The sequence below is a fragment of the Anomalospiza imberbis genome, unplaced genomic scaffold (genome assembly GCF_031753505.1).
Source record: "Anomalospiza imberbis isolate Cuckoo-Finch-1a 21T00152 unplaced genomic scaffold, ASM3175350v1 scaffold_69, whole genome shotgun sequence".
Taxonomy (NCBI): domain Eukaryota; kingdom Metazoa; phylum Chordata; class Aves; order Passeriformes; family Viduidae; genus Anomalospiza; species Anomalospiza imberbis.
Window position 1 is genome coordinate 13,779 of NW_027100303.1, and position 20,449 is coordinate 34,227.

Genomic DNA, 20,449 nt, shown 5'->3' on the forward strand with positions numbered 1-20,449 from the left:
GGAGGGGCTGAGGATTGGGGGCAGGTGAGGAAGGGTCGGGAGAGGGTGGGAAAGTGGGGAAAAGGGGAGGGTAGGACCCCAAAACTGAGCGGGAAGGGGGCCTGGGCTTTTGGGAAATTATGTTTAAAAGGTTGGGAAAGAGGAAAAGGAGTAAATGGGACCCCAAAACTCATCTGGGGAGAGGCTGAAAGTCGGAGCGGAGAGGATGTGGAAGGGCAAAGGGGGGAAGAATGGAAAAGAGGAAGTGGCAGCTCGGGCAGGAGGGATCCATGGATGCACTGGGGCACAGGGGGTGTGGAGTGGGGATCTGGGGTGGATCCCGGAGCTCTGGGGGTGCTGGGGGGGCACTCCCGGACCTGTGTCCTGCACACACAGGGGTGTTCCAGTACGTGGAAAAGTCCGAATGTGACTTCATGAACGGCACGGAGAAGGTGAGGTACCTGAGCAGGTTCATCTACAATCGGGAGCAGTACGCGATGTTCGACTGCGACGTGGGGCACTTTTTGGGGTTCACCCCCTATGGGGAGACAGCAGCCAGGTACTGGAACAGCGACCCAGACGGTATGGAGCAAAAAAGGGCTGCGGCGGACTGGCTGTGCCGGTACAACCACGAGTATCTCAGCCCGTTCCTCACGGAGCGCCGAGGTGAGCGCGGGGCAGAGCGTGTCCCCTCGGGCCCTGCCCTGGCAATGACCCTGGAGCCCCTCAAAACCTCTCTGGGATCGGCCCAGAGCCCTCAGCCCTCCTTGTGCCCATCCCCGAGACCTTGTGTCCCTGCCACTGAGCCCCGTGGCTCTCCCAGTCCATCCCAGTCTCTCCCAGTGCCTCCCGGCTGTCCATCTCAGCCTAGCGTGGTGCTGCCGCCTCTCAGCCAATCAGAGCGCGTGTCTCTGATGACTCATCAGTTGCCAGGCAGACCCGCAGCGCCGAGTGCCCCGCACTGGACTCGGCCTCCCAGTGCCGCGCGCTTCGTTCCCAGTTCCTCCTAGTGCCGCCCCAGTCCCTCCCAGTCCATTCCCAGTTCATTCCCAGTTCACTCCTAGACCTCCATCCTCCCTCCCAGTGCTCCCCATCCCCTCCCATCTCTCTGAGTGCCACCCCAGTCCTTCCCAGTCCATTCCCAGTCCCTCCCAAGGCCACCCCACCCCTCCCCTTTCTCTCCCAGTTTTCCCCAGCTGATCCCAGTCTGTCCCCGCTCTCTCCCAGTGTCTCCAGGCGTGTCCATCTCGCTGGTGCCCTCGAGCTCTCAGCCCGGGGCTGCTCCGTGATGGATTTCTAGCCTGTCCACACCCAGCTGAGGTGGTTCCAGGGCCAGCAGGAGCTCTCTGTGGTGGCCACCGACATGGTCCCCAACAAGGACTGGACCTACCAGCTCCTGGTGCTGCTGGAAACACCCCACTCCCAGTGCGGGGTCACCTGCAGCTGCCAAGTGGAGCACATCAGCCTGGAGCACCCCCTGAGCCGGCACTGGGGTACAGGGGAGGAATTGGGGGCGCTGGGAGAGCCACTGGGATGTGCTGGGAGCAACTGGTAGGGAGTTGGAGACAGCCTGGTTTCAGCTGGGAGAGGGGCTTGGAGGTGTGGAAGGGCTGAGAAGTGGTTTCAAGGATGCTGGGGAGGGTGGGATGGGGTTCTGGGGGTCCTGGTGGACACTGGGAGGGAGTTTGGGGGCACTGGATATGACTGGGAGGGATTGGAGTGAGCCTGGAGGAGCTGGAAGGAGATTGGGGATGGAAAAGCAGAGGTTGGGATGAGGTTGTTTGCGCTGGGAAGAGACTGGGAGGGGTCTGGGTGAGTCCTGGTGGGGCTGGGAAGTGACTGGGAGTGGGTTTGGGGATCCTGGGGCTGTAGGGGAAAACTGGAAGGGGGTGGTGGGATCCTGACAGGAATGGGAGAGGCTTTGGAGGGTGCTGGGGGGGTTGGAAAGGGATCTTGGGAAGGTTTCAGGAGGTCCTGGGTGGCCTGGGGGTGACTGGGAGGGTGCTCGGAGGGGCGTGGGGTGTCTGTGAGCGGTTTTGGGGGGCCCTGACCCCTGCAGATCCCCCAGAGATGTCGCCAGACGCTGCCTGCAGCAAGATGCCAATGGGGATGAGGGACTCCGAGTTGGGCTTCATCTTCCTGGCGCCGGGGCTCGGCTTCTACCTGGGCAAGAAGGTCAGGGGGGTCCCGGGAGAGGCGTCCCCCCTCCCCCAGAGCGTGTATGCTCCTTCCCCGGGGCCCCCAGCCCAGTGTCACCCCTTTTTCTCTGCACACAGAGCTCCTGAGCCGCAGCCGGCCACAGCCCCTCCCCGTGGTCTCTGTCCCCGCGCTGATTTCGGGGGGGTTCTGTGTCCCCCCAGCCCTGCTGTCACTCTGCCCCCGGCACGGGGGCAACAGACCCAGCCTGGGCACACGGAGGGAATTTATTACCAACCAAACACAGCAGCACAAGGAGAAGGGAAAGAAATCCCTCCAACACCTTCCCCCCACCCAACGGGGATCACCCACAACAGGGCTTATCCACGATGGAGAGACGGGGACAGCCGAGTTTAGACCAGAAGCCAATTTCATTGAGGGTACCAGGTGTTTATACAGGGTTTTACTTGGGTGGTGCTCAGACAGGGCTCGATGTTTGCTAACAATTTCCCATTGGTTACGCATTCTTCATGACATCACGGCACCTGGGAACATTATCTTATCACAAAGTCTCACAACAGGTTGCTTGGTCACTTCTTGCCCAGGGAGACTTAAACTGTGTCTGTATCTCCCACAGTTTCTGCTCAGTCAGGCCTCAGATCTCGGCCCCTTTATCAGCTCCATTGTTTTCCTCCCTGTTTTATTCCCCATTCGGGGGCACCAGGGCTCTGCCCAACGGGGGTCACTGGGGATCATCCAGCCTGGATCCTCCCATGGGGGACGAAGCTGGAGAAGACCATGAAGCTCTGCCCTCACTCCAAGCTCTTCCTTCACTTGGGGCACTCACAGGGCTTCCCTTAGTGGTGTCTCCGTTGGTGTTGGGTCAAGTTTGAGTTCCTGGAGAAGCTCTTCCCACACTCCCCACACTCCCAGGGCCTCTCCCGGGTGTGGATGCGCCGGTGCCTGGTGAGGTGGGAGTTTTGCTTGAAGCCCTTCCTGCAGTTGGGGCAGCGGAAGGGCCTCTCCTCTGTGTGAATCCGCTCATGTCTGAGGAGATCGGAGCTGGTCTGAAACCTCTTCCCACACTGGGGACACTCGTAGGGCCTCTCCCCGGTGTGGATGCGCTGGTGTCTTCTCAGGTCTGAGATCCACCCAAAGCTCTTCCCACATTCCAAGCACTCGTAGGGCCGTTCCCCAGTGTGGATCACCTGGTGCTGCATCAGGGTGGAGCTGTGGCTGAATCCCTTCCCACACTCCCCACACTCGTAGGGCCGTTCCCCAGTGTGGATCCTCTGGTGCTCGATCAGCTTGGAGCTGCAGCTGAAGCCCTGCCCACATTCCAAGCACTTGTGGGGCTTCTCCCTGCCATGAGGCTTCTCCACCAGCTCCGAGTTCCCGCTGGATCTCCAGCCACCTTCCTGGCTCAGGGGGGCTCTTTCCTCCCCACAGCTCCCTGGGCTGGGTTTGCAGCCCCTCCTCCTGCAGGATCTTCGGGGCTTTTCCTCCTCCTCCATCCAGCCACACCCTGAGAATGACAAATCCTGCTTTGAGGAAAAAACATGAGGAGAGCACCTTGGACTGGAGGTTCCTCCTTGCCAAGGTTCATATCAACATATCATTGGGAATCTTGTGTCAGTAAGAACCTCCAAAACACCAAGATTCAGCCTAAAAAATCCTATAGACTTCCAGACACAGATCAAAAACTCCCCAAACATCACAAGTCAGCAAAAACCTCCTGCAAAAGATAAAGATTCAGCTGCCACATAAAACCAAAGCACCAACATTTGGCCCAAGCAAGCTCAGAAACACCAAGATTCACCCCGTGAAACTCCTGGATCCCCCTCCACAGTCACCTGCTGCATGTGGGGGGAGCAGCGCTCCTGGGGCTGGGGGGAGGCTGCAGACACAGGGAGGGGTGGAACCTTGTGCTGCTTCCTGTTTCTGCTCCTCCTCCTGTGACTCTGCTCTTCCTCACACTCCTCTTCCTCCTGCTATTCCTCCTTCTCTGGCACAATCCCACCTTCTCCTGCCACGTCCATCCTTTGACCATTTTGTTCCTCAACCCTGCTTCTCCTTCCCTTCTCCTCCTGCCCCCAGGCCCAGCACCCACTGCCGGCTCCCTCTTCCCCCCAAACCCACAGCATCCCAGCGCAGGGGCAGGGATGGAGCTGGGGCAGGTTGGGCTGGGGCAGCGCTGGGCTCTCGGCCGCTTCCGCCCGCACTCGGTCCCCACTGCAGCCGCTCCCGCCAGGACAGCGCGGGGGGGCCCGGCCTTGGCGCTGCCCCACTCCCACCTCCCCAAATTCCCCTCGCGGGGGCGATGGGGCCGAGGGGGGGGCGCAGGTGGGCTCCAGGTGGGGAACGCTGGGAGCTGCGAGTCTGCCTGGCAACTGGTGAGTCATCAGCGCCGTGCGCTCTGATTGGCTGAGCTCTGCCTGAGGGCTGGGGCTGCAGCAAAAAGGGGACACCCTGCTCCAGGGGGGATGTCCCGAAAACGGGGGACCCCCATGAAAGGAACAAGAGGAAAGTGTCTTTACAAACAGATGCTGTGAATCTGCTCCGAGATACGGCCAGGGACCTGCACATAAGGAAGTGACAGGAGAAGCCATCGGTTTCAGGACATGTTATCAATTGATGACACAGACTGCTGCTCAGCCAAGGTCCTGCTCATTCATGAACTTCCCGAAGAACAACAAAGACTTAACAGAGCCAGGAATATCGTTTGTTTTATAAAAGCAGGGAGCAAATTACAGCGGCGTGTAGCATGTGGATTGGGAAGTCTGCACCTCTCAAGTACTTCATCCAATGGGGAAAGGGAGAGGGAGATGTGGCCAGGAGAATTGGGATGAAAAGGAGGCTGTGTCCTCCAACAACTGCAGAGATCCCATGGGGAATGTCCCATGGCCTCTCCCATTTCTAGGAATGAAATTACTTTTACAGGACTCCTCTGTCTGCTTTGTGGACAGAAACCTCTGCTGATGTCAATTTTCCCACACACCCTGGGGCTCATCCGGAATTCCTTCCACCATCCGGGGCGGCGGGCAGGGAGTGCAGCTGAAGGTGCCTCACCCACTTTGGGTGATCGGCTCCCTTGGCTGGCGGCGGCACCGGGGATCGATTGGGGACCCGGGAATGACCAGGAGACAGACAAGGGACACATCAGGGGGGTCTGTGAAGAGTCAGCAGGGAGAGAGCACTGAAAATCTCAGCAGTGAGTGCACTGGGATCTTCGGGGAGTGAACATGGCAGGGCACCCAGGGAGGGGAGAAAAGGGAAAGCCAGGGAGGGGTCCTGGCCAAAGGGATGATGATCCCAAAATGTCTCTGAAGGGTCCCTTGGGAGAATGTTGAGGTAGTTTGCATATTCCTCCAGAGGTAATTAAGGACATGGACAGCCAGGGGGGCAATAAGGGAAGTGGAGAAGGGATTTGGACAACAGGGGATAGATGGTGTTGGTGTGCTGGGAAGGGATCGGGTGAAGGGCAGTGGGCAGCAATGTGGTGAAGGCAAGAAGCAGCAGGAGGAATCTATGTGGTAAGAAAAAGGATGAACGAAAAAAGAATGAAGAGAAAAATACAGAGGACTGGGATGTATTTCAGCACTGTTCTATGCTCAGAATTTGCCAGCTGATCCAGATCCTTTCCATCCCGGGTTTCCAGGACAGGAAAAGAAGGAGGTCAGGATGTCAGGGGGTTTCTCTGTGGTGGGCAGCGGCAGCACCGGGCGCAGAGGTGCGGGACCGGGAGCACGGGCTGGGGGCCTGTGGGGAGCTGCGGGGCTGGGCCAGGGCTGTGGGGCAGCCGGGGCTCAGCGCCGGGCGCTGCCTGACCCCACCAGCCCCGGGCAGGGCCGGCAGTGGCCCCCGGCCCCCAGGAGCCTGCGGGACGCCCCGGCCGCTGCCCGGCCCCGTGGAGCTGCCGGCCCTGCCCGCCGGGGGGGCCGCCTTTGGACACTGCGGCAGGACAGGGACCGGCTCTGGGATACGGGCTGGGGAGGGGACCCTGAGCACAAGGAGGAAAACAAAGATACATCTGGGAAATGCAGATTGTACATGGAAGGATCAGGATTTTCTATTAAGCATTTGCTTTGGGTCGCTGGAGAAAGGAAAGACTTTGCACAAAGCTCAGCAGCTCTCAGAGGATGAGCACCCACAGGCAGTGAGCGCGGCTGCAGGAGTGGCAGAAGAAGGCCCTGGAGCACTTGGGCACAAAGGCACAGCAGCTGAATGCAAGAAGGGATGAGCAAAAGGCCAAGCTGAAGGCAAAGGCCATGGCAAAGCTCCTACAGCCCCTCAGGGATCAACCCCAGGGCCCAAGGGGGCCCCGGCACCCAGGGGACGGGGTCGGCCACAAGCACCTGGCAGAGGCATTGCCCTCCTGGCCAGGGGAGAGCCCACCCAAACAGCCCCTGGGAAGGAGTCAGGGCTCCAGCTGCAGGGCACAGGGACGCTGGAAGCAGAGACAGCAGCACCCTCAGGAGGAGCAAGCCCACCCCTGGATGGACATGGATTGTCAGGGCTTTCACAGCTCCCATCCCACCGGGGACCCACCACACTGGAGCCCTGGAGAACATTCAGGCTGGGTCTGCAGCGAGAGGAGGCCACTACTGATGGACACAGGGGCCTCTCCATCCACTCTGAATCTTAGACCTAACGGGGGAATATTGTAAAGGAATGTTTTATTATTAAGGGAATAAATATTTTATTATTAAGGGAATAAATAATACCAGCTGAGCTGGTATGATTTGTCCAATCACTATTAGGAGCTGTGGGGGATAGGTTTGAAATAAATTAATTTCTTTTTCTTCCTACTATGATTGTAATTAACTAGGAAGGAATTTGACGGTGGCATTGTCATATTGTACAAGGTGATACAGAGGCTATTTCTGCTGCACCTTTGTGTCAAATGTCTGGCAAGGCCTATGCTGAATTTAACCCAGAGGTGTGGGCAGCCCCAGGGAAAGAGGGAAAATCTGATATGGAGCCTCTCCAAATTACTTTGAAGCAACCAGGACAAGTGGTGTCTACAAGCAACACCCTGTTCCAGGGGAGGGAAGGAAGGGCTCACAGCCTGGTACAGAGTCCCTGCTAAAGGCAGGGCTTTTGGAGCCAGGGATGTCTCCCTACAGCTCTCCTATCCTGCCAGTCAAGGAATCAGATGGCTCCAATTAGGAGGACAAGAAGGAGTGGTAGACAAAGCCTCTGTGAAATGGCTGAATTTTCTGGCCAAAAATCATCTAATGAGTATTTGAAAAAAAAAAAAGTGCAAGTGGTGGAGGAAAAGGTTAAATATTTGGGACATATTTTGACTGAAGGTTTGTGGTGGATTGACCCAGAGAGGGTCTAGGCAATCTCAGAACTAACGTTACCCAGGACAAAAAGGAGCTGCGACAATTCTGAGCATTAACAGGGAATTACAAAACCTGGATTGAGGATTCTCTGCTCCAGACAGAACATTGTAGGACTTTTTAACCCCAGACAGCCTCAACATTCTGGTATGGACAGGAGAAATAGAGCAAACCTTGAGAAAATGAAAAACCAAAAATATTGATGCCTCAGCAGTGGCTCTTCCAGTCTCAGTAAAGAAACTGGAATTGTAGGTGAATGTTAAACAGGGCCATGCCAAAGGAATTCTTGGGCCAAAATGTTGAACCCAGTGGCCAGAGTGGCCTCATTGTCTGCAGAATTGTGCAGACACAGCTTTAAGGGGAACCCAGGCCCAAAACCTGATGACAACAGGATCTCCAACTGTTCCAGTCTGCCATCAAGTTAAAGCTTTGATAACCAAAAGAGCCTCTAAATGGATGAGCAGTGCTCAGTTATTACAGTATGAAACTTGTTCAGTGGCACAGGAGGATTTAGAACTGAGGGCAGGGGAAGGGTTTAACCCAGCCTCCTGTTTGAACAGCCCACAGAGGGGCTGGGAAGAAACCCAGGACTGCATTCAAGTGACAGAGCTCCAGACCCAACCTGGGAGAAACTGATGAGACATTCCCTGGCCTGAGGGAGAAAATGTGCTCCTGGATGGCTCTTCAAGGGCAGCAGAAGGGAAAAGAGCTACAAGACACGCTGTTATTAAGGAAGGGAATCAGACAAAGCCCAGGTTACCACCCCATGGTCAGCTCAACCGGCACAGCTGTGTGTGCTTGTAAGAGCCTGGCACTGAAATGCCCTGAGCAGGAAGGCTTCAATATCTTCTGCTGACACCATACCACCGAACAGGGGGGCAAAAGCAATTCTGATTGCTCAGCAACCACTAGATCACTTATTCAGGGATTTCTAAAAGAAATAATTCCAATAAAGGGATTGTGGAAGCAACAGACTCAGACAGCAGAACTCATTTTACAGGAAAGATCCTCCAGGGGGTTATGGCAGCTTTAGGAATACAATGGGACCTCCATAACCCCTGCACCGCCAGAGCTCAGGCTGGGTACAAAGAATGAATGGGGAAAGAAAGAGACACCTTTGGAAGCTGGGGATAGAAACCAAGATGCCATGGGTACGGCTTTTGCCGTTGGCTTTGGCAAGAGCAAGGGCCAGACCCAGGGCAGATATTAAATTCTCTCCCTTGCAATTGATCTTGGGAATTCCTTACCCTGGTAATTCTCCACCCAGTGCAGGGTGGGGATAAGGGATGGACATTTAAAGCAGTCTGTGGCCAGAGTCCTGTCTCTTGTGAAATCTCTCCCACACGAAGCTGGGCTGGCACAGAGCCTGCCTTGGCACTTTGCTGTTCCCAACATCCAAGCAGGACATCGGGCCCTGCCTAAGGAGGGCAAAGCAGCACCACTGGTGGCCAAGTGGCGTGGCCCATGCCAAGTGTCCCTGAGGCCAGAAACAGCCCCCAGCACAGCTGAGCACGGGGGGACCCCTCAGCCTGGGCTCCAGGGCTCTGAAGCCCCGGAGATTTGCACTTCCTGCCTGCAGCAGGAGCATGGGAGGCCCCCACGGAGCCTGCACTGAAGGCAGCGCAGCAGCAGCCAGGGCTCCACAGCGGGGCAAGCCCCTGGGCCTGCCCACACATCCTCTGCTCAAATCCTCTGCCTGGGCACCCTCCTTGGGCATCTCCAGCCACCGGGGCCAATACTTGCTGCCACTGCTGCAGCTTCAGTGCTTTCTGGGCCTGCACTGCCACAGCTGCTGGCGAAGACAACGGCACAATTCCACTCTGGGTCTCAGCCACACTCACACACTGCGCTGCCTGGGATTGCACTGATGGAAAATACACCAGGTCATAGACTTTAACATTTCTAACATTTTATTTCTCTACTCAGCCTTGGTTTGCCTTGGCCTCGGGGAAAGAAATGGTAAAGGTTTTTCTAAGGGATGTTCCACCACTCAGTGGAGATGAGTTTAACATCTCAACACACTGGGAATGGCCCAAAAGATTCCCACAAAGATAACGCCCAGCAGCAAACAGCAACCAACACCTACCCCAGACACTGCCCCCGGCAGAGCTGGAGACACCTGCTCTGGAAAAGGCTGAGAAGGAAATCCAGCAGTTCCGACCTGATGAACACCAGAAGCCAAGAAATCCGGGTCCAATAGGAACCCAAATACTAAAAACTGCACAACTTGAAACTACAGAACATTAAACCAATGGATTTAGATTGGTTCAGACTGTATCAAGTATGGGAAAAATCCAGTTAAACCCACGTGTCATGGAACGATTTTCTCTGCACACCCGGGCTATGTGGGGATGGAATGATTTCTGTTGCAGATCCTGGCCAGAATCAAGGAATGCCTTGACTCTAACACTAAACACATTGGTGGAGTTTTGGTTGTTTTTTTTTTTTTCTTGCACTTTCAGTGCAAAGTTTATAGCAGAAGAGTATTTTTGGTAATAATCCTACTTCTATATTGCCGGTTAGGTTTCGGCCAGGGATGAGAGAATGAGTTTTTACTCCGAGGAGAAGTAGAAAAAACTTAATTGCCTTGGAATTTTTTTGTGTATGTTTGTGCATGGCTCTTAGTGGTGGCAAAGTTTTGGTCTGGGTTTTTCGACGTTCACCTTTAGGCTGCAATATGGAAAACCAGAAGAGATTTAAAGGTGACTCTTTGACTCATAAACACTAAATAGACGATTTGAAAGAAAAAAAAGCAGCAGGTTCTGGTGGGGCCACATGTGAGGCTGCTGAAGGCTGCTCTGGAAGAGAAGCTGCATTCCAGGCAGCCAGCAGAGGAGCTTTAGAAATGCAAATTAACACTGCTGGGGCAAAGTGGGGACAATGGACCTGGCTCTTCTTGCCTGGGGCAGGAATTGGGCTGATTCCCTCTGCCCCTCACCCCAAGCTCTGCCTGCCTGCACAGATGGAATCTGCACAGCTGAAGGCAGAGCCCATGGTGAGGATCTCTGACTCTGCAACAGAAATGGGTGAAGCTGCAAAGGGAAACAGCAAATGGAGAATGCTGTGAAAACTTCACTAAAATAAGGGGGGATCATCCCTGTGCCCACTCCAACATGTGCTGGCACTGTCTATGCTATACAGGGAGTATCAGAGCATTGGGGTTTTTGCTATAACAAGTTCTGGGAAATCAGTTGGAAATCAAGTATTTGATGATGTAATTAGACAAAAGCAGTCAATTGATGCAGCCCCAGCTGGAGGGAGCAACCAAAAATGGGGAAAAGATGAACGGCCACCAGAACAAACCCTACAACATCATGGACCAGCCCAGGGGAACCTGAACCAATTCATATCAGGAGACACAGAACCCATTTATCATTTCAATGTCACCATTAGATTACAAGCTGTCCTCGAAATAAGAACCAACCAGACACCTCCAGCTCCTGACCTTCCTGCCGACCCATCCACTGAAATGAGGAACACAACATTTCACCAGGGGATGGGATCAGGTTATCTGTTAACAGAAAAAACAAGAGTTTGTGGAAAACTAAATGACTCCAACTGCTGTTAGCAAAGAGACGACCATGGAAAAGTGGTGAAAAATGTAACAAAGGAAATAGGAGAGCAGTTTATATATTGGATCAAACATGGAAAGGATGGGATTGGGACACGGTTTCGCGGCTCCCTGGCACACCATGGGTTAAACGAATGCTGCTTCTCCTCTTCTGTGCTACAGCAACTCTCACCTTTTTACCATGCTCCACACCTTGGGAGTGCAGCTCATCCAGCAGCTGAGCCAGGGGATGCAGGTGGCAGCCAGGCCTCCTGATCCAGAAACGGCTACAAAAGGACAGGGAATGAGGGCACCGAGAATAATCCCAAAACCAAAGAGGACCCGGGAAGAACAAAACAGAGTCAATGAGTGAATCTCCCTGGAGATAGGGCCAGCGACTTGGAGATGAGGAAGTAACGGGAGAAACCATCCGTTCCAATAAATGTTACAAATGGACCCGGACAGCTGCTCAAAGTCCCGCTAAACTCCTCAACTTCCCGAAGAACAAAGACCAAACAGAGCCGTGAATATCGGCTGTCATCCACAAGGAGGGGTGCATATGAACGAGGACAGGCAGCAGGCGGATCGGGAAGTCTGAACCGTCCAAGTCCCTCAGCCAGTGGGCAAAGGCAGAGGGAGATGCGGCCGGGAAAATGAGCATCCAAAGGAGGCAGCGTGCTACAACAAGGGCAGAGAGCGCATGGCAAATGCCCCACGGCCTCTCCCTCTGCTCAGCAATCGAGTCACTTTGACAGGACTCCTCGGTCTCCTCTGGCCACAGAAACCTCCGGCGACGGGAATTTCCCCGCACGGGCCCGGCCACGGGGCAGCCACCTCTGTCCCAGCCACAGCAACCGGGACGAGCCAGCGCTGCTCCGGCAGCGGCTCCTGCCCAGGCAGCGGCGGGAAGGAGACCGCGGGCAGCCGCTCCCGCAGCGCCCTCAGCCCAGGGCCGGCACGGGCCGGACACGGCACCGCCAAGCCGCCGGAGCCCCCTGCCGCCCCCTCCGCCCGCAGCGAGCCCCGAGCCCCCGCAGAACCCGGCGCGGCTCCCACCTGCGCCGGGGCCGCCTCCGAGCTCCGCCAATGCCGCCTCCCCGCGCTCCGGCCGCTGCCGCCGCTCCCGGGCCCGCACAGACGCTCCGCCAATGGCGCCGCTGCCGAGCCAGGGCCGCCCTCAGGCCGCCAGCGGGGCCGTGCTTCGCCCCGCTCTCACCAATCAGCGCGCCAGAACCGCGACTGACGGCAGCAGCGGCCAATGGCAGCGAGGGGCGGGCTCTGCACACGGCACAGCCTCGCCCCGCGCTCTCAGGGCCCCCCGGGCTGTGGGAGGGCAAAGCCGGAGATGAGGAACAGCCCTGGAACGGGCCCGGGCCCGGGCCGGCATCGATCTGCAGCACCGACAAAGTTCTCCGCACCTCCCGACACGGCTTTCCCGGCCCTGCGCCTTCGCCTTCGCTGGCTCCGGCTCTGCGGGAAGCCCAGCAGCCTCACTTCTCCTGCCCCCTAATTCGGAGCATCAGCGCATCGCTTTGATTTCCCCCAAAAAGGGAAAACCGCCCCAAAGCCCTGTGGGTGAGTGGGGGAGGGGAGAGATTTCTGGCACAAAACTCCAAAAGCTCCGAGCAGGACAATGAGAAGTCAATGAGGAGCCTTGAATCCAGCTTTCCCCACGCCTCCCTCCTTCCAGCTGCACCTCTTCCTCGTCCTTCATCGCTGCCCTGCCCTTCCCTCCCTCCTCCTCCTTTAACAGGAGCAGCGACAGCCTCGGTGCCCCGTTCCCGCAGCCCTGGCAGCCCGCGGAAGTAGCGGGTATGGAGCCGGGACAGGTCGGGATAAGCTGGGATCAAACTGGGAGAGACTGGAATCCTGCAGGGAGTGAGAGAAAGTTACCAGGCTCATACTGTAACGAACTGGGCTCGTACTGGGAGAAGCCACTGCCGGCCCCGGGACCACCCAAAAACACCTCCCGGGGACCCCCCGATGTCCCCCGAGGGCCAGCTGCGGCTCGGCTTTGGAGCCCTGCCAGCTCCAAACATCCCCCCAAAAAACCCCAACCCAGGCACCCCCCGGGATATTTGGGCCGAGCTCCCCATCCCCGGGCACCTGCGGGATGGGGGGCGATGCTCCCGGGGCTGCGGCGACTTCTGGCAGCGCCAGGGCCCCGCGATTCCTTCTCTCCTCTCCTCCGGCCGCTCCCGGCTGCCGCTGCGCCTCTTCCTCCCTCCCTCCTCCTCCTCCCCCGTTCCCGAAGGCCGAACCGTGAGGGGAAAGGGGCGGAGAAAGGGCGGGAACCGTGAGGGGAAAGGGGCGGGGCCAGGCCGAGGGCGGGAACCGTGAGGGGAAAGGGGCGGGGAAAGGGCGGGAACCGTGAGGGGAAAGGGGCGGGGCCAGGCAGAGGGCGGGAACCGTGAGGGGAAAGGGGCGGGGCCAGGCCAAGGGCGGGAACTGTGAGGGGACACTCTGTGAGGCGGCGCTCTGCAGACAGAACTGCCACGGACTGAAAATGAACGGCAAAGAAATCAGTAAGTCTGAAAGTTTTATTTGCTATCAAATACATCCCAGCCACCCATCCCCACACAGTCCCCATGTCACCGCTCCAAACTGGGATCCCACTTCTCCTAATCTCCTCCCAACCCCATCTCACTCTGGAGGTTGTGGAATCGAGTGAGTTTTGGGTGGGATTGAGATTTTTGAGGTGGGAACAAGCAAATTGAGGTGGGATTGAGCCTTTATGGGTTAAAATTCAGTGGTTTTCAGTGGCATGTGAGTGGTTTTGAGGGGAAAGATCGATGCCTCTTGGCTTTTGGAGTGCAGTTAAATTGAGAAGAGAAAAAAATTAAGGTCAATAGGAAAGGAGAAGCAGCCGGGTGTGTTCCCAATGTGGATCACAGGGAATGTGGGTCACCAGGGCTGTGCCCAATGTGGGTCCTCCAGTGGGGGATGGAGTTTAGCTCTTCTCACATTGGGGCACTCGCAGCGCTTCCATTACCGGTGGCTCCGTTGGTGTTTGGTCAAGGTAGAGCTGCTGGGGAAGCTCTTCCCACACTGGGGACACTCGTAGGGCCCCTCCCCGGTGTGGATGCGCTGGTGTCTGATGAGGTGGGACTTCTGCCTGAATCCCTTCCCGCAGTCGGGGCAGCAGAAGGGCCTCTCCTCTGTGTGAACCAGATAGTGCGTGAGGAGATGGGAGCTGGTCTGAAACCTCTTCCCACACTCCCCACACTCGTAGGGCCTCTCCCCAGTGTGGATCCTCTGGTGCTTGATCAGGTTGGAGAGGCGCTTGAAGCACTTCCCACACTCCCCACACTTGTAGGGCCTCTCCTCGGTGTGGATGCGCCGGTGGATGATGAGGGTAGAGTTGTGCCTGAATCCCTTCCCGCAGTCAGGGCAGCAGAAGGGCCTCTCCTCTGTGTGAACCAGATAGTGCGTGAGGAGATGGGAGCTGGTCTGAAACCTCTTCCCACACTTGGAACACTCGTAGGGCCTCTCCCCAGTGTGGATCCTCTGGTGCTTCATCAGGTGGGAGCTCCGCCTGAAGCTCTTCCCACACTCCCTACACTCGTAGGGCCTCTCCCCAGTGTGGATCCTCTGGTGCTTCATCAGGCTGTAGCTCTGGCTGAAGCTCTTCCCAAACTCCCTACACTCGTAGGGCCTCTCCCCAGTGTGGATCCTCTGGTGCTTCATCAGGTGGGAGCTCCGCCTGAAGCTCTTCCCACACTCCCTACACTTGTAGGGCCTCTCCCCAGTGTGGATCCTCTGGTGCCTGATCAGGTGTGAGCTCCTCCTGAAGTTCTTCCCACACTCTGAGCACGTGTGGGGCTTCTCCCCATCATGGAGCTGCTCATGGACCACCAGCTCCAAGCTCCGGCTCGATCTCCGGCTGCCTCCCTGGCCCAGGGTGGGTCTTTCCTCCTCAGATCCCCGCGATCTGCGTTTGCAGCCTGTCCTCGTGCGGCATCTCCAGGGCTTTTCCTTCCCGCTGGGTTCCTGCGTCGTGGAACCGCTCAAATCAGCCTCTTCCACGAGGTTCTGCTGCAGGGATTTGTCCTCCCTGCTCTCCATCCTCAGCTCCTGCTCTGGGGGAGCAAGGACAAGGACAGGGTCTTCCTCTTCCTCGCTGCCTCCCAGGGGCTGGGAATGGGAAATCCTGGTCTGGGGAAAACAAGGGATGAGCACCTTGAGTCTGAAGGTCCCTCTGCCCGAGTCCATCTCTAGAAGTCCCTGGCCACCTGGGCTCCATAAAAACCTCCCAAACACCAAGATTCAGCCCTGAAAAAGCCTCCCAGGAGTTCCCCGTCCCTGCTCCCTCCCCTTTGCTGTTTGGGGCTCCCCCCGTCCCAGCTGCTGGGGGTCACGCTTGGATTGGGGGTGCCCCTTCTCCTCGCTGCCCGCCCTCCCCAGGCTGCTGGGAGTCCCAGCAATCCCAAAAGCTCCCCCCTCTTGGCTCTCCCCATTAAGGGCTGCCGGGGCTTTTTGGGCTCCCGGGCTCCCTTCTCCTCTTCCTCTCTGCTTTGGGCTGCAGGGGCTCCAAGGAGTCCCCCCTGCCCCTCTCCAGGCTCTTGAGGGTCCCGCCGATGGCGGCGCTCCCCCCTCTCTGGGCTCCCCACTTTGGGCTCCTGGGGGACACAGGGCTCTGCTCCTCCAGGCTGCCTCTGCCGGCAGCCGCCACCGGGACCCCCAATGTCCCCCCAAGGGACCTTTTCCGCTCGGCTTTGCAGTTCTTCATTCTCCAAACATCCCCCCAAAACAACCCGACCCAGGCACCCCCCAGGATATCTGGGCCGAGCTCCCCCTCCCCGCTCACCTGCGGGATGATCCCACAGCTGGGGGCTACGAATTCAGGGAGGGCTCGACCGCGTGTTTCCTCCTGCTGTCCTTGATCCGCCTTTGTCCCTCCTCTTCCTCTTCCTCCCGCCCCTCCTCTTCCTTCCCCCCTTTTCTTCCTCCCTAAGCCCCCCTCCTTCTCCTCCTTCATCCCTGCCCTTCCGTCCCTCCTCTTCTCCCCCTCTCCTCCTCTTCCCTAACCCCGCCTGATTCTCCTCTTCCTTCCCCCCTTCTCCTTCTCCCTAACCCCCCCTCGCCTTCTCCTCCTTCATCTCTCCTCTTCCATCGCTCCTCCTCCTCCTCCTCCTGTGTGCTATCCCCTCCTCCCTGTCCTCCTTCATCCCTCCCCTTCCATCCCTCCTCCTTCTCCTCCTCTTCCCCCTCCCTTTCCCCATCTCCTTCTCCTGTTTCCAGCCCTACTCGCTCTCCTTCTTCACCCCTCCTCTTCCATGCGATCCCAGTTTGTACTGGGATTTGTATGCTCCGTGTCTGTAGGATCCCATTCCATATCATCCCAGTCCTGTTTATCCCAGTCTCTATGGTCCTGATCCATGTGGTCCCAGTCTGTGCAGTCCCACTCTGTGCAGTCCCAGTCTGTAGGATCCCAGTCCATGTTATCCCAGTCTGGGTGGTCCCACTCCATAGGATCGCATTCCACAGGGTCCCAGTCTCTGTTTTATCCCAGTCCATAGGATCCCAGTTCCATATAATCCCAGTCCAGTTTATCCCAGTCCATAGGATTCAGGTCCATAGGATCCCAGTCCGGGCTATCCCAGTCCAGATTATCCCAGTTCATAGGATCCCAGTCTGGGCTATCCCAGTCCAGTTTATCCCAGTCCATAGGGTCCCAGGCCCTATTCGATCCCATTCCCTGTTTTATCCCAGTTCCATATAGTCCCAGTCCAGTTTATCCCGGTCCATAGGATCCCAGTTCCATATAATCCCAGTCCAGGATATCCCAGTCCATAGGATTCAGGTCCATAGGATCCCAGTCTGGGCTATCCCAGTCCAGTTTATCCCAGTCCATAGGGTCCCAGGCCCTATTCGATCCCATTCCCTGTTTTATCCCAGTTCCATATAACCCCAGTCCAGTTTATCCCAGTCCATAGGATTCCAGTCCATATTTGATCCCATTCCCTGTTTTATCCCAGTTCCATATAATCCCAGTCCAGTTTATCCCAGTCCAGTTTATCCCATTCCATAGGATCCCCGTCCCTATTTGATCCCATTCCCTGTTTTATCCCAGTTCCATATAATCTCTCCAGTCTCTCAGGCATCATGGGGAACTGGGATAACTGGGGAGCACGGGATGATGGGGAAACTGGGAAAATGGGGGAGAAACTGGGGTAACTGGGAGAGTGGGATAATGGGGAACTGGGATAATGGGGGAGAAACTGGGATAACTGGGAGAGTGGGATAATGGGGAACTGGGATAATTGGGGGAACTGGGATAACTGGGAGAGTGGGATAATGGGAGTACTGGGATAATGGGAATTTTGGGATAGTGGGAAAATTGGGAATATCAGAATAATGGGAATTCTGGCATAACAGGAATACCATTGGGAATTTTGGGATAGTGGGGACACAAACCAGGGTAACTGGGATCACGGGGATAATGGGAAAATTGGGAATGTTGGAATACCGGGATAATGGGAATTTTGGGATAACAGTGAGAAAAACTGGGATAACAGGAATTCCGGGATAATGGGAATTTTTGGATAACGTAAATTCCAGGATAATGGGAATTTTGGGATAAGGGGAATTTTGGGATAACAGTGACAAAAAGTGGGATAACAGAAATTCCAGGATAATGGGAATTTTGGGATAATGGGAATTTTGGGATAACAGAAATTCCAGGATAATGGGAATTTTGGGATAATGGGAATTTTGGGATAACAGTGACAAAAACTGGGATAACAGGAATTCCAGGATAATGTGAATTTTGGGATAACAGAAATTCCAGGATAATGGGAATTTTGGGATAATGGGTATTTTGGGATAACAGTGACAAAAAGTGGGATAACAGGAATTCCAGGATAATGTGAATGTAGGGATAACAGGAATTCCAGGATAACATAAATTCCGGGATAATGGGAAATTTGGGATAACAGTGACAAAAAGTGGGATAACATAAATTCCAGGATAATGGGAATTTTGGGATAACAGAAATTCCAGGATAATGGGAATTTTGGGATAATGGGTATTTTGGGATAACAGTGACAAAAACTGGGATAACAGGAATTCCAGGATAATGTGAATTTTGGGATAACAGGAATTCCGGGATAACATAAATTCCAGGATAATGGGAAATTTGGGATAACGGGAATTCCGGGATAACAGAAATTCTGGGATAACAGAAATTCCAGGATAATGGGAATTTTGGGATAATGGGAAATTTGGGATATCATAAATTCCAGGATAATGAAAAATTTGGGATAACATAAATTCCAGGATAATGGAAAATTTGGGATAACAGGAATTCCAGGATAACAGAAATTCTGGGATAACGGGAATTCCGGGATAACGCTGCCCGATGCCCATCCTGTTTCGGAAATGATTTGGGAATGTTTTTTTTTTTTTTTTGGAATTATGGGGCGAGGCTTGTCCAGGTGCTGGGGGGGGGGGGGTGGAATTTGGGGGGAAATTTGGGAGGAATGGGGGAGTTTTGGTGGAATTTTAGGAGATTTTGGGGAATTTTGGTGCAATTTTAGGGGATTTGAGGGCATTTTGGAGAATTTGGGGGGAATTTTAGGGGATTTTGGGGGGGATTTTAGGTGTTTTGGAGGACATTTTGGGGACATTTTGGGGAATTTGGGGGGAATTTTAGGGGATTTTGGAGGAAATTTGGGAGGACTGGGGGAATTTTAGGGGATTTGGGGGATTTTGGGGGAATTTTAGGGGATTTGGGGGCATTTTGGAGCATTTGGGGGGAATTTTGGGGGATATTTTAGGGGATTTGGGGGGAATTTTGGGAGGATTGGGGGAATTTTGGGGGGAATTTTAGGGGATTTGGGGGGAATTTTAGGGGATTTTGGGACAATTTTAGGGGATTTTGGGGGATTTTTGGGGGTTTAGGGGGTCCTTGGGGGTCTTGGAAGGTCTGGGAGGGTTTTGGGGGTCTTCGGGGACTTTAGGGAGGTCCTGGAGGTCTTGAGGTGTCCGGGGGGGTTTGGGGGAATTTTAGGGGAGTTTACGGGGGGGTCCTGGGGGGATTTTGGGGGTCCTGAGGATTCTCGGAGGATTTTGGGGGGCTTAGGGGGAGTCCTGAGGGGATTTTGGGGTCTCAGAGAATTTTCAGGGGGTCTTGAATGGATTTTGGTGGCCTCAGGGGATTTTTGGGGATCTCAGGAGGATTTTTTGGGGTCTCAGTGGGGTCTCAATGGATTTTGGGATTCGCAGAGAATTTTGGGGAGGGGTCTCATTGAATTTTGGGGATCTTGGGGGGTCCCAGGAGGGATTTTGTGGGTCTCAGGGTGAGGCTCTCCATGAATTTTGGGGTCTCAGAGAATTTTGGGGACCTCGGGGTGGGGGTCTTGATGGATTTTGGGGTCTCAGAGAATTTTGGGGGGTCTCAGGAGGGATTTTGGGGGTCTTGGAGGGGCTCTTTGGGGGTGCTCAGGATGGATTTTGGGGGTCTCAGGGCAGGGCTCTCAATGGATTTTGGGGTCTCAGAGAATTTTGGGGACCTCGGGGTGGGGGTCTTGATGGATTTTGGGGTCTCAGAGAATTTTGGGGTGGTCTTAGGAGGGATTTTGGGTGGTCGCGGGGGAGGATTTTGGGGATCTTGGGGGGTCTCTCAATGGATTTTGGGATCTCAGAGAATTTTGGGGGGTCTCGGGGGGGTTTTGGGGATCTCAGGGCGGGGCTCTCCATGGATTTTAGGGTCTCAGAGAATTTTGGGGGGTCTCAGGAGGGATTTTGTGGGTCTTGGACGGACTCTCAATGGATTTTGGGGTCTCAGAGAATTTTGGGGTGTGTCAGGAGGGATTTTGGGGGTGTCAGTGAATTTTGGGGTGTCTCGAGCGATTTTGGGGATCTCAATGTGGGGTCTCGATGGATTTTGCGGTTTCAGAGAATTTTAGGGCCTTCTTGGGGGGATTTTGGGGGTCTCAGGGTGGTCTGGAATGGATTTTGGGGGGTTTCGGGGGGAATTTTGGGGGTCTTGGGGGGGTTCTCATTGAATTTTGGGAGCTCCCAGCCCCCCTAAACCAACTCGGGGGGTCTCTACCCCCCAAAAATCTCAACCCCCCCCAAAAAAATCTCTTCCAGGCCCCCCCTGAGCTCGTTGTGGGACCCCTCCCCAATTTTGGGGACCCCCCCCCCATGGCGGCAGAGCTGGACAACGTGGAGGTCGCCCCTCTCCCCAACAACAACAACGGCCCCTGGGACCCCCCCCGGAGCCCCGAGCCTGGGGGGACCCCAAAATCTTCGAGTGCTCCCGGATCAAGACCTTGGCTGGTGGGTGAAAAAAAAAAAATCCAAATATTTCCCAAAAAATTCGCAGATTCCCCCCCGAAGAAACCCCAAGAAAATCAAAATATTCCCCAAAAATTTTCATATTTCCTTCCCCACCAAAAAAAAAACCAAAAAATGAAAATATTCCCCAAAGATT

At 55.4% G+C, this 20,449-nt stretch overlaps 1 protein-coding gene across 1 annotated transcript in view; it reads right to left on the bottom strand.

Annotated features, from left to right (window-relative positions):
* Positions 1-2,958: 2,958 nt before the first annotated feature.
* Positions 2,959-20,449, bottom strand: part of LOC137467596 (zinc finger protein 585A-like) — a 49,139-nt gene continuing 31,648 nt past the window's right edge. The window contains 3 exon segments of the mRNA XM_068179073.1: positions 2,959-3,640; positions 12,707-12,879; positions 14,003-15,089. Of these exon segments, the coding sequence (XP_068035174.1) occupies positions 2,973-3,640; positions 12,707-12,879; positions 14,003-15,089 (1,928 nt within the window). The 3' untranslated portion in view covers positions 2,959-2,972.